At 45.9% G+C, this 13417-nt stretch overlaps 1 protein-coding gene across 1 annotated transcript in view; it reads left to right on the plus strand.

The window, feature by feature from the left end:
- The first annotated feature begins 3708 nt into the window (after positions 1-3708).
- The window catches only part of antxr2a (ANTXR cell adhesion molecule 2a), a 281083-nt gene continuing 271374 nt past the window's right edge, over positions 3709-13417 (plus strand). Inside the window, exons 1-3 of the mRNA XM_038791794.1 lie at positions 3709-4251; positions 4592-4663; positions 4858-4929. Coding sequence (XP_038647722.1) covers positions 4088-4251; positions 4592-4663; positions 4858-4929 — 308 coding nt within the window. The 5' untranslated portion in view covers positions 3709-4087. The remainder of the gene's footprint in view (positions 4252-4591; positions 4664-4857; positions 4930-13417) is intronic.

Consider the following 13417-nt stretch of genomic DNA (forward strand, 5'->3'; position numbering starts at 1 on the left):
GAGCAACAGATACTGCCTGAGATGCTGAGTGTTTGCAGCATTTTCTGTTTTACTTCTCCTCGTATTTACTGTGGAGTGTGACTCATTCCATCTCATTGACTAATTGTCAATAGCTGCAGGAAAAGACACTGGAATTAAAGGCTGTCTACTCTTTAGGATTCATATGATGAACTTAACTTGTCATTTTTAACTGAGCATACGGGGATTATGGGAGGGATTCTCTAGTCTTGTCTGTGGCGGGGCCGGTTGTGAATGAAAACAGAAGATTTGTCATTCCAGCTAAAACTCCATTCGCTTTCAGCGGCACAGGAAAATCCCGGCCACGAACGAGGATGGAAAAGTTTGCCCCTTGGACTGAAAATTGCACACCAACTATTCTCCCAAAGTTTAGTTACCACCCATCCAAATCATTATGTGCTGTATAATGAATGTCAACTATGGCTCAGTTGTAAGGTTGTAGGTTCAAATCCCACTCGAGAGACTTCAGTACCAAAGAATCTAGGCTGCTATTCTTATACAGTAGAGAGAGAGCTGGTGTAGCTCAGTTGGTTGGACAACTGGTTTGTGATAAAGAACGAGGCCAACAACATGGGTTCAATTTGTGTACGGGCTGAGGTTATCAACGGCCCTCAAACTTGCCCCTTGCCTGAGATGTGCTGATCCTCGGGTTAAATCACCACCAATCAGCTCTCCTCCTCCAAGGGAAAAGTATCCTATAGTCATCTGGGACTATGGTGACTTTACTCCCCATTATAGGGAGGAAGCACGGTAGCATTGTGGATAGCACAATTGCTTCACAGCTCCAGGGTCCCAGGTTTGATTCCAGCTTGGGTCACTGTCTGTGTGGAGACTACACATCCCGTGTGTGCGTGGGTTTCCTCCGGGTGCTCCGGTTTCCTCCCACAGTCCAAAGATGTACAGGTTAGGTGGATTGGCCCTGATAAAATTGTGCTTAGTGGCCAAAATTGCACTTAGTTTTGGGTGGGGTTACTGGGTTATGGGGATAGGGTGGAGATGTTGACCTTGGGTAGCGTGCTCTTTCCAGGAGCTGGTGCAGACTTTTTTTTTATAAATGTTTTTATTCAGTTTTCATATTTTATATTGAACAAATTACAAATTGTTAGGAGAGAAAAAAAAACAAAAAAAACAAACAAACACGCAAAAATTAACATACATATTTACAGGTAAGCATCTTCGTAGTAGTAACTGCGCCCGCCCCCCCCCCCCCCCCCCCCCCTCAACATGTTTATTTAGTTTGGTTTTGGGCCTTAGCTAGCCATCGAACTCCCGTACCGAACCTGTAGCCCCCCCCCCCCTCCCGCTACCTTCCCCCGACTATTCTTCCTCTTGTACATTGGCCACAAATAGGTCCCGGAACAGTTGCATGAATGGCTCCCACGTTCTGTGGAAGCCGTCGTCCGACCCTCGGATGGCAAATTTGATTTTCTCCATTTGGAGAGATTCCGAGAGGTCGGACAGCCAGTCCGCAGCTCTGGGCGGTGCTGCTGACCGCCAGCCAAACAGGATTCTACGGCGGGCGATCAGGGAGGCAAAGGCAAGGGCGTCCGCCCTCCTCCCCAGGAATAGATCTGGCTGTTCTGAAACCCCGAAGACCGCCACTATCGGGCATGGCTCCACCCTCACTCCCACCACTTTGGACATAACCTCGAAGAAGGCTGTCCAGTACTCCACGAGTCTGGGGCAAGACCAGAACATGTGGGCGTGGTTGGCCGGGCCTCTTTGGCACCGTTCACATCTGTCTTCCACCTCCGGGAAGAACCTACTCATACGGGTTCTTGTTAAGTGGGCTCTATGTACCACTTTTAGTTGCGTCAGGCTGAGCCTTGCGCACGTGGAGGTGGAGTTGACCCTATGCAGTGCTTCGCTCCAGAGTCCCCACCCTATCTCCATCCCCAGGTCGTCCTCCCATTTCCTTCTTGTTGCGTCCAGTACGGTGTCGTCCCTATCTACCAGTCGGTCATACATGTCACTACAGTTCCCTTTCTCTAGGATACTTGCGTCCAGTAGGTCTTCCAGTAGTGTCTGTCGTGGCGGTTGTGGGTACGTCCTTGTCTCCTTTCGTAGGAAGTTTTTGAGCTGCAGGTACCGTAGCTCGTTCCCCCCAGCTAGCTGAAATTTCTCTGTCAGTTCGTCCAGTGTTGCGATCCTGTCGTCCGTGTATAGGTCCCCGACTGTCAGTGTCCCCCCGTCCTGCCTCCACCTTTTGAAGGTGGCGTCAGTCAGTGCTGGTGTGAACCTATGGTTGTTGCAGATGGGAGCCCTGTTCGACATTTTGGTCAGGCCAAGTTGCTGCCGCAGTTGGTTCCAGGATTGGAGGGTGGCTGTCACCACTGGGCTGCTGGAGTGTTTTTTGGGTGGGGATGGGAGTGCTGCCGTGGCGAGGGCCCGGAGGGAGGTTCCCATGCAGGAGGCCTCCTCCGCACGCACCCACTCAGCTTCTGGCTCCTGGATCCATCCCCTTACTCGCTCGGCTGTTGCTGCCCAGTGGTAGAATTGTAGATTCGGGAGGGCTAGCCCTCCCCTGGTTTTTGTTTTTTGTAAGACCTTCTTTGGGATCCTAGCATTTTTACCCCCCCATACGAACGCCATGATGAGTTTGTCCAGCGCTTTGAAAAAGGCCTTGGGGATGTAGATCGGAATGGATCTAAACAGGAAGAGGAACCTGGGCAGTACGTTCATTTTGATCGTCTGAACTCTCCCCGCGAGGGAGAGCGGGAGTGTGTTCCATCTTTGCAGGTCCTTTTTAACTTCCTCCGTCAGGCTGGTGAGGTTCCATTTGTGGATCCCTTTCCAGTCATGGGCTATTTGGATCCCCAGGTAGCGGAATTTATGTCGGGCTTGATTGAACGGCAGCCCCTTTAGTGCTGCCCCCCCCCCCCCGCTTGCGGGTGTACTGGGAAGATCTCACTTTTGCTCATGTTGAGTTTGTAGCCCGAGAAGGCTCCAAACTCTTTCAGGAGCGCGATGATTCCGTCCATGCTGCTTTGTGGGGAGCTGGTGCAGACTTGATGGGCTGAATGGCCTCCTTCTGCACTGTAAATTCTATAATTCTATAAATGTTGGCTCTTTCAGATGAGACATTAAACCAAGGCACTGTCTGCTTTCAGTTGGATGTACAAGATCCTAAAGCTGGTATCCTGGCCAATATTTATCCATCAATCAAGGTTCATAAAATAAACTGATCTTTAACAGTAAATGCAAGCTTGCTGTGCACAAATTGGCGAGTGCGTTCTCCACAATTACAACAGCATCTTTGCTTCAAAAGTATTTCATTGGCTGTAGAGACATTATGTGGTTCTGAGAGGTGCTATATAAATGCAAGTGTTTTTTGGATTCATTTGGAAAAATACAATCAGAACGATCAATAAATACACCCTACCAGTACCTAGTCTGATCTTAGTGTAGACGTGAATATTATATTCACACTTCTAGGTCTTATGGGCTCAATTTTTTCCCCATAACTCCCCGACGTCAACAGCACAGGAAATTTACAACAGAACCAAAACAGTGATTAATATCAATGTTAATGTTATCCTGAGCACAGGAAGTGATATCACGCCACTCTTTCAAAACAGCAGTCCCATCTGTCATTATGCAGCAACATCCTCTTTTCCCTCACTCAGTGCACCAGCTGTCTCACTGACGAGAGTTTGGGACACACCCAGTTGCAGATCCCACCCCCCACCAAGCAGTATGAACTTAATGCAAGTTCCGTTTGATCTGCTGCCTCATGTTTTTGTGCAAACCAATGCTCGAATCTGGGTTGGACGATTGATGTTAGTGCAGTTCCCGCCCCCTTGGCCAAGCGCCTCCTTCCTTTTGGGAAGTTGAAGCATGAACTGGACGACTTTGTGAGCAAGCGACCTCGCGCACTGCTGTAACGTGCACTTTTATCCAATCGCCTTGTTTTTTTTTCCCCTTCAAGCTGCCTGCTGTGGGGAGGTCGCTTTTTAAAAATTTTTTTTGTGAATCCAGTGGTTCGAACGTCGGCAGGAGCTTTCTGCTCCTTGTCCCCCTGCTCTTGTCGGTCCTCTGGAGCTCTGCAACTTAGTTCAATTAAAGGATAATGAGGCCGTGGAGGACTGTTGCTGTTTATCACAGAATCTGCCCCGGCATCCGGAGTTTCGTCTTCTTTGTGTCAGCCTTTCTGATCTTGACGGGACCGGGGTCTGTACAAAGTGAAGAGAAATCGTGCCATGGAGCGTTTGATCTTTACGTCGTACTTGACAAGTAAGAACCAGTGCAGTGATAGTAAAGCAAAAATGCTGCGGTTGCTGGAAATCTGAAATAAATGTGAAAAAGAATTAATTAGGGCAGACTTAGAGATCTGCCCACACCTTTAATATCTGCTCCTGTAAGTGACAGAAGTGAACTTGCACTGAAATCAAGTGTGAACATTGCTGGATGGTGTGCGTGTGTGAGAGACTGAGCATGGTATTCATCGTGACAGGCAAATTGATCACTCTGCTTTGAAATAAACTATTAGTTATGAAGTAACGCAGATGGCCTGAGCTGAACACGCTTTCCTTTGCTTGGACTTTTTTTGACTGAACACCCTTTTATTTTACAGATCTGGGAGTGTTGCTAACAACTGGGGCGAGATCTATGGTTTTGTGGAAGCACTGGTCAAGCGATTCGTCAGGTAATCTTGTGGTGCATTAAGTGTCTCTGACATGTTTCTATGGGGGAAGTAAGGGGGAATGCTCACTCAGTAATCTTTCATTATTGAAATGAAGACGGCAAGTCAGAGGAGTGGCTTTGAGGAAGAATGATTTCTGTTGCACAACTGGAAATGTGAGATAATATTTTAACCCAGTGTCTCTTTTTTTTTTACAGTCCCCAGATGAGATTGTCTTTCATTGTGTTTTCATCCCGTGCAGATGTCAAGATGGCAATCACTAGTAACAGGTGTGTTCCCAAAGCTTTCTTTTTATTTGCAACAATAGACAATGCAAATGCAAAACTGCTGTCATCCAAGTCTCCAATACTAACCACCCATCCATGCAAGCTACACCCCACCTCCTACCACCCTCCCCCCTTCTCTCTTCCACATGAATGAAACCGGACAGACCACCCAGCACCAGAAATGGCAAACTCAGACCGGTTGACCCTGCAAAGTCTTCTTTACTAAGGTGGGGGGGGGGGGGTGGTGGTGTGTAAAAATGGGAGAGCTGATCTATAGAATAGCTGAGGAACAGTCTGACATAGTCATACTCACGGTAACATACCTCACAGCTAACATCCCAGACACTACTCTCACCCTCCCTGAGTATGTCCTGTCTCACCGACAGGACAGACCCAGCAGAGGTGGCAGCACAGCGGTATACAGTCGGAAGGGAGTTGCCCTGGGAGTCCTCAACATCGATTCTGGACTCCCATGAGGTCACAAGAACATAACATAAAAACTAGGATCAGGATTAGGAAATTCAGCACACCCGAGCCCGCTCCACCATTCAATATGATCATGGCTCATCTCGCCCCGGTCTCAACTCCACATTTATGCCCATTCTCCATATCCCTTCAATCCTTTACCAATTAAAAATTTGTCCTTCTCCTCAAATTTACTTAATGGCCTGGCATCCAACACACTCTGGGATTGTGGGGCACCATGGTAACGCAGTGGTTAGCACTGTTCCTTCACATCTCCAGGGTCCCAGGTTTGATTCCCAGGTTGGGTCACTGCCTGTGTCTGCACGTTCTCCCCATGTCTGCGTGGGTTTCCTCCGGGTGCTCCAGTTTCCTCCCACAAGTCCCGAAAGATGCGCTGTTAGGTAATTTGGACACTCTGAATTCTCCCTCTGTGTACCCAATGAGGCGCCGGAATGTGACGACTAGGGGCTTTTTACAGTAACTTAATCACAGGGTTAATGTAAGCCTACTTGTGACAAAAAAGACTATCATATTATTATTATTATTATTATAAATTCCTCAGATTCACCACCCTTTAAGAGAAGTAATTTCTCGTCATCTCTGTTTTAAATCTGCTGCTCCATATCCTAAAATCATGACCTCTTGTTCTAGATTGCCCCACAAGAGGAAACATCCTCTCTACATCTCCTTTGGTAATCCCCTTTCTCATCTGGTGCAACTCAATTAGATCTCCTCTTATTCTTCTAACTTGAGAGAGTATAGGCCTAAACTGCTCACTCTCTCTTCATAACACAAACCCCTCATCTCTGGAATCATCTAGTGAACCTCCTTAACTGGTTCCAAAACAACTACACCCTCCTCCAGCAAGGAGACAAAATCTATACGCAATATTCCAGGTGCAGTCTCACTAATGCATTATCTAGTTGCAGCAACACCTTCCTACTTTATACTCCATCCCTTTAGCAACAATTCCCCAAATTCCATTTGCCTTCCTTATTACCTGCTGTATCGCATACTACTTTTCTGCGATTCATGCATGAGGACACCCAGATCCCGCCACACCGAAGCACTCTGAATAAGTTGTCTTTTTATTTTTCTGACCAAAATGGATAACCTCACATTTATCCATGTTAAACTACATTTGTCAAATTTTGGCCCACTCACCTAACCTATCCATGTCCATTTGTAAATTTCTTATTTCTTTATTGCAACTTACTATCGCACCTATTTTAGTGTCATCTACAAATTTGGCTTTAGTACCTTCTATTCTTGCATCTAAGTCATTAGTATAGATTGTAAATTGTTGGTGTCTGGGGAACGAATCCTGTGGCACCCCACTAGTTACATCTTGCCAACCAGAAAGAGATTCTTTCATCCCGACTCTCTGTTTTCTGTTGGTTACCCAGTCCTCTGTCCAAGCTAATAAATTATCCCTAACCTCATGTGATCTTACCTTGTGAAACCTGATCAAATTCCTTCTGGAATTTGCTTGGCACAGCTTTGAAGAACTCTAGCAAATTAATCAATTTACGATTTGCCCTTTGTAAAACTACATTGACTCTGATGGTTTGCGTTTTGACTTTCCAACTGTCCTGTTATTACTTCCTTAATAATTGATTCTAACAATTTCCCAATGACAGATATTAAACAAACTGGTCTATGGTTTCCTACTTTCTGCCTCCCTCCCTTTTTGAATAAGAGTGTTACTAGCATTATGCAATCCACTGGAACCTTTCCCGCATCCAGGGAAGTTTGGAATATTCTAACCAATGAATCTCCACTGCCACTTCCTTGAACACCCAAGGATGTAGGCTATTAGGCCCTGTGGACTTTTCTGCCTTCAATCCCAATAGTTTGCTCAGTACTTTTTCCATTTGATGATGACTGTTCTCACTCTATTACCTCTGCTTTACCTGTTACTATTGGGATGGTACTAGTGTCCTCTACCGCACAAACTGAGGCAAAATACTGATTTAGTGTCTCTGCCATTTCTGTGTTCCCCACTGTTTACTCCCCAGTCTCATCTTCCAAGTGACCAACATTCACTTTAGCTACTCACTTCCGTTTTATATAATTATAGGAGCTTTTACTGTCCTTTTTATATTTTGAGCCACTTTTCTTTCATAATTTACCTTTGCTCATTTTGTTACTTTTTTAGTAACCCTTTGTTGATCTTTAAAAGTTTCCCAAACTTCCAGCCTGCTGCTGGCCTTTGCAATATGTTATGCTTTAGTTTTTGTCCTTATGTTATCTTTAACCTCCTTTCTTAGTCATGGGTGTTTTGTCGTTGTTGTCCCCCCACCCCCCCACTGAGAATTTTTCTTCCTTTCTGGAATACATTTTAGTGGGGAGGTATTGAATATCTCCTTGGACATCTGCCATTGCTCAACTGTCTGACCTTTTTAGTCTTTTTGCCCAGTCCACTCAGGGCAAATCTGTCCTCATGCCTGTGTGATTACCTTTGTTTAACTCTAGATCGCGAGTGTGGAACCCCTGTTTCTCGCCCTCAAATTGAATTTGAAATTCTAGCATGCTATGATCACTCTTCCCCAGAAGATCCTTATCCATTTGGTCATTAATTAATCACCCCTCATTAGACAAACCAAATCCAGAATAACCTGCTCCCTGGTTGGTTCCACAACATGTTGCTCCACGAAACAATCTCTTGATACATTCAATGAACTCTCCCTCAAAGTTGCCCTCGCCAATTTAATTAACCCAGTCTATATGCATATTAAAATTACCCATGATTATTGTTGTAATTTTCTTACAAGCCGTCAGTATTTCCTGGTGTATACTGTGCCCGACTACGGAACTACAATTTGGGCACCTCATCAGGGACTTCAACCCATTGCTATTTCTTAATTCTACCAAGGCTGATTCTGCACCATAATCTCCAGTGCCTATATCATTTCTACAGTAGGCAGCATGGCAGCACAGTGGTTAGCACAGTTGCTTCACAGCTCCAGGGTTTCAGGTTCGATTCCCAGCTTGGGTCACTCTGTGCGGAGTCTGCACGTTCTCCCCATGTCTGTGTGGGTCTCCTCCAGGTGCTCCGGTTTCTTCCCACAGTCCAAAGGTGTGCAGGTTAGGTGGATTGGCCATGCTAAATTGCCCTTGGGCTAGATGGGGTTACTGGGTTACGGGGATAGGGTGGAGGCGTGGGCTTGGGTAAGGTACTCTTTCTAAGAGCTGGTGCAGACTCGATCGGCCGAATGGCCTTCTTCTGTACTGTAAATGTTATGATTCTATGATTCTGACTACAGCACTGATGTCTTCCATTATTAACAAAGATACGCTACCTCCTTTTCCTTCCTGCCTATCCTTCTGAAATAATGAGTACAGTTGGATGTTAAACTCCCAGATCTGGCCCCACTTGTAACCATATCTCAGCAATCAGCACTCAATCATACTTATTTGTTAACTCAGTGATTTTATTCCAAATTCTTTGTGCATTCAGATACAAGTTTGTTCCATGATCAGATTTCCCTACTCTGTATGATTCCTTGGTGCAACAGGATGTTCACACATTTTGCCCCTTCCTTTTGGTGCCAATGTTCCAATAATTCAAACCCATTTGCCCCACACCAATCTCTGAGCCACAAATTTAACTCTTTAATCTTATTGACCCTGTGCCAATTAACTTGTTCAGAACCTTGGTGATGTTACCTGCAAGAGTATCTCAAAACCCCAAAGGCTAACTTGAAACACTAGTTCCCGAGGTGAATATTTGTTTGGAATAATGTCAGGAACCATTTACAATTTAAATGAGGAACAAGACCACTCATTGTGTAAATAATTAATAAAGAATATTTATTAAAGTAAAAGAAAGAAACACACGACAAAAGACTAACATAAACTATGGGTGTGATTTCCCCCCAAATAAAAGTGCTGTTTTGGGAGAGTTTTGTGGGATGTTTCCCGCCTGTTTTTTGGGTGAGATCCACACTGGTATTCACCTGCATTTAGGGTGTGATTTAACTAAAAAGAAACAGAGACCGTTCTGGGGTCATTCCTGGCGCTATAAGCTATTTAACAACACTTCTTCTTTGTCGAGCCCCGATGGGAAGCGCCCCTCTGAGACTGCACTCAGTTGTATTTCCTGCATTGAGGAGCTCCGGCAAGCAGAACAGTTCAGGGCGCCATTTTTAAATGGCATCCCAATCTCTCGACCCTCCCCCCCCCCCATGCCACAACTCACCTATAGAGGGGGTCCTCTGGGGTTCACCTCCAACCCCAACCTCATATGGGCAGGGCAACACGGGCCCCATCCCTGCTGTGAGCAGAATGCCAGCTGGGCACCCTGGCAGTGCCACCCTGCTAGCATTGCAGTACCCCTGCTAACCTGGCAGTGTCACCTCAGCACCCTGTGGCAACTGTGTTGCACTACCAGGGTGCCAGGCTGGCAGTGCCAAGGTGCCTGGGTGACACCCGCAGTGCCAGGGTGCCACCCTGACTGGTGGCCTACCACCCTGGGGCCTCCTGGGAGACCCCCCCCCCCAGGTGCCATTCCACCTGGTCCCCATCTGTGGGGATCAGTGCTAAATTGCATCCTGCTGGGGTACTTTGGTGAGGGCAATTGATGCCAGTGGTCGTTTGATCTAGTGGCAGCACTGTTAAATGAGTTTTTAAACTCCCTTAACTGTGCGAGACTGGATCCTGCCCGTTATGCACTGTTAGTCATACTTTGGGCTTTGGGGAGTTTCTCCTTGGTCTAGCCCACACTGACAAATGTTTTCATGAGTGGAGAGCAAAACCTGCCAGCGAGACCAGCTCCTCAGAAATTAGAGTGCCATTTTGAAAGTGTGCCCCAATCTCTAAGTGAGCTTGAGGGTCCCCCACACGCTCAACCCATGGACAATGGCACCCCCCCCCCCACAGACATGGGCACCCCTCTCTTCCCTTCCCCCCCCCCCCCAAAGTGAGCACACCCTGCTATGGGGTCGTTGAGGGTCTTCCTTTTCAGGACCACCCCTTAACACCCCAACCTTTTATGAAGCTCCTTTATACCCCCTTCACCCTCCCACCATTGGCGTGGCCCAGTTTATTGCAATGAAAGCATCCAACTTTCTAATGTCTCTTATCTCTTCAGCAGTATCTTTTTTATTTTGAGGCGAAGTTTCCTTGGCCTTTTCATCTAGTCTCTCTTGCTTGACTGTCCTTTCTCGCACCTTCCCATTTTCTGTCCTTCTCCTATTTAAACAGATGTCAAAAGAAAGGTTTTGACCGACAACAAGCTCAGCTGCATGTCTTGCAGCTTTAACTGTTTATTCCACATGATTCCTTATCGTTGTTGGAAACAAGTCTTCAAATTCTTCCAGAATTACCTCTCCAAGGGCCTCATAGATTTCTTCTATTGCTGTCACCCACCTAACAAAATTATTTTGTTTAACCCTTTCAAATTCAATACATGTCTGAACAAACTATTCTCTTATAATTCAAAACATTTGTCTGTAAGCCTCGGGTACTAATCATAAGCACTCAATGTAGCTCACTTCACCAACCTGTATTCCTCAGACCTTTCCTCTGAGAAAGACACATGGACTTCACTTGCACTATCTACAAGTTTATTTTGTTAGAGCGACGTCCAAATATCTTGTGACCATTTCATCTGTTTAGCTATTTTCTCAAAAGCATTAAAAAATGCCTCCGTGTCCCTTTCATCAAATTTTGGAAGTGCATGTATAAATCTAAATATCTCCTCACTAGGTTCATGTTTAGAACTACTTTCTTCCTCGTTCATCTCTGTTATCCAGACTGCAATTCGCTGCATTTTATTTTGATGTTCTCTCGCTTTATACTTTTCTCTTTCTGCCATTGCTAACTTCTGCATTTCCACTTCCCTTTGGAAAGCTCACATTTTCTTGCATTACTAATTTCTCATTTCTGTTTCTCTTTGTAATTGAATTTTGGGGAATTCAGTTTCTCCACTTCTCAAAGTACTGTGTCTGTCTGACAACGCTTGTATGTTTAAATGGGTTGCGATGCTTTCAATTACTGCAGCTTTCTTGGCCCCTGTAGATAATCCTAATTCCAATTCTATCAATTTAGCTTTGCTTACACTTTTCAAATTTGCCAAGGTGATATTGTCTACTTTCAAATCGGCCTGGGCTAGACCAAGAGCCATCTTTGCAATCTCCCCATTTTAAATAACACATTCTCATTTAGTTTCACATGTCCCTCACTCTTGTTATTTTTAAAAAGTCACAAATCCCCTACATACAAAAGGAATTATGCTTTCTAAAATCCTGGCCAAGAGCACCCAATTTTGTTCAGAACTCTGCTGATGTAACCTGCGAGAGTGTTGCAAAATCCCGACGGATAACTTGAAACACTGGTTCCTAGTGGTGCAGATTTGCTTGGAATAATGTGAGGAACAAGGCACAACCAAGTGAAAAACTAGACCAATCATTGTGCAAACAATTAATAAAGAATATTTATTAAAGTAAAAGAAAGAAACACAAGATTAATATACACCATGGCATTTAAGTATATGAATTACTAAACACATTGTTTTACCTGAACTTACCTCTTGCTCCCAAATATACTCACGTTCTCTAAAGTCATAGAGACACCCGTTTTCTCAAGCAACGTCAAATATTAGTAATGCTATAGGTCAATTCCAGTTAATCGTTACCACACAATACCATTAGGTGACCAAGTCTGGGAAATGTCTCTTCCCAGACGCATGAAACTGTCGTTTGGAGGAGAATATCTGCAATCTGCCGTGGCTCTAAATGTTAGATGGAACAGGTCTCCATGGCTTGGATCATAGATGGTCTGACTGACTGTTGGATGGAGAACTAGCCTAATTCCCCAGTGAGGCTGCTAGCAGTTATACTGTTCTGTCTCTTTTATATTCCACCCTGTGGATTTGGCTGTCTACGTCACTCAAATTCCTTGCCTTCAGAAGTTATCATTTGTATAGCCCCACTGATCTCTGCTAAACAAGGTTTCTGATATTGCCATTCGCACCTCAATGTCTCTAGATGCCTGCTAATCTTGTTATTCCTGTAGATGCCTGTTAGTCTTGTCACTTGTCTATTATTATGTTTTCATCTCAAATTCGCTGTTAACTTAATTAATTTCACAAATTCCTAACACTCGTGACTCAGGTAGTGATCGGAGATTATTATCTCTTTGGTTCTGCTTTTTAATTTAGACCCTAGCTGCTCAATTCCCTAAGCGGAACCTCTATCCTTGTTCTACCTATATCATTGGTACCTACGTGGATCACAACAACTGTTATTGTGTCCCAAACCCTGGCACCAGGTAGGCAACACAGTCTTTGGGACAGAGAACAGTGCTTGTGCCCCTAACTATACTATGCCTGATTATGAGTACATTTCTCTTTTCTCCCACCAAGTTCAATGGCTCTCTGTACCATGGTGCTGTGGTCAGTTTGCTCATCCTCCTTACAGTCCCTGCTCTGGTCCACACAGGGAGTAAGAACCTCAAACCTGTTGGGCAAGGACATGAGCTGAGACTCCTACAATCCTACCTGCTGGATACCTCTTCCTGCCTCACTCACAGTCAAGGTGGTTAATCGAAGGGGCAGTGACTGCCTCCTGAAACAAAGCATCCAGGTAACTCGCTCCCTTCCTGATGTGTTGCAGTGTCTGAAGCTGAGCCTCCAGCTCATCACATCTGAGCCACAGGGGGTCAGAAAATCCCCGGGGGGCGGCGCGAATCCCGCCCCGACGGCGACTGCCGTATTCTCCGGCACTGTTTTTCAGGTGGGGTGGGATTCCTGCCACGCCGGTCGGGGGCCGTTGACATCAGCCCCCCGGGCAATTCTCCGGGCCCCAATGGGCTGAGTGGTTGTCTATTTTTGTCCAGTCCCGTCGGCGTGCGTTATTCCGGTCACACACGGCAGGACCTGGCAGGTGAGTATGCGTAGGCGGCCCACAGGGGGGGACATTGCCCTGGCCCGCGATCGGGGCCCACCAATCTGCAGGCGGGCTTGTTCCGTGGGGGCCCTTGAAGGGCTCCACCACGGCCGGTGCAGAGATGAGAACTCCCCGCG

This window comes from Scyliorhinus canicula, chromosome 3 (assembly GCF_902713615.1).
Source record: "Scyliorhinus canicula chromosome 3, sScyCan1.1, whole genome shotgun sequence".
Lineage (NCBI taxonomy): Eukaryota > Metazoa > Chordata > Chondrichthyes > Carcharhiniformes > Scyliorhinidae > Scyliorhinus > Scyliorhinus canicula.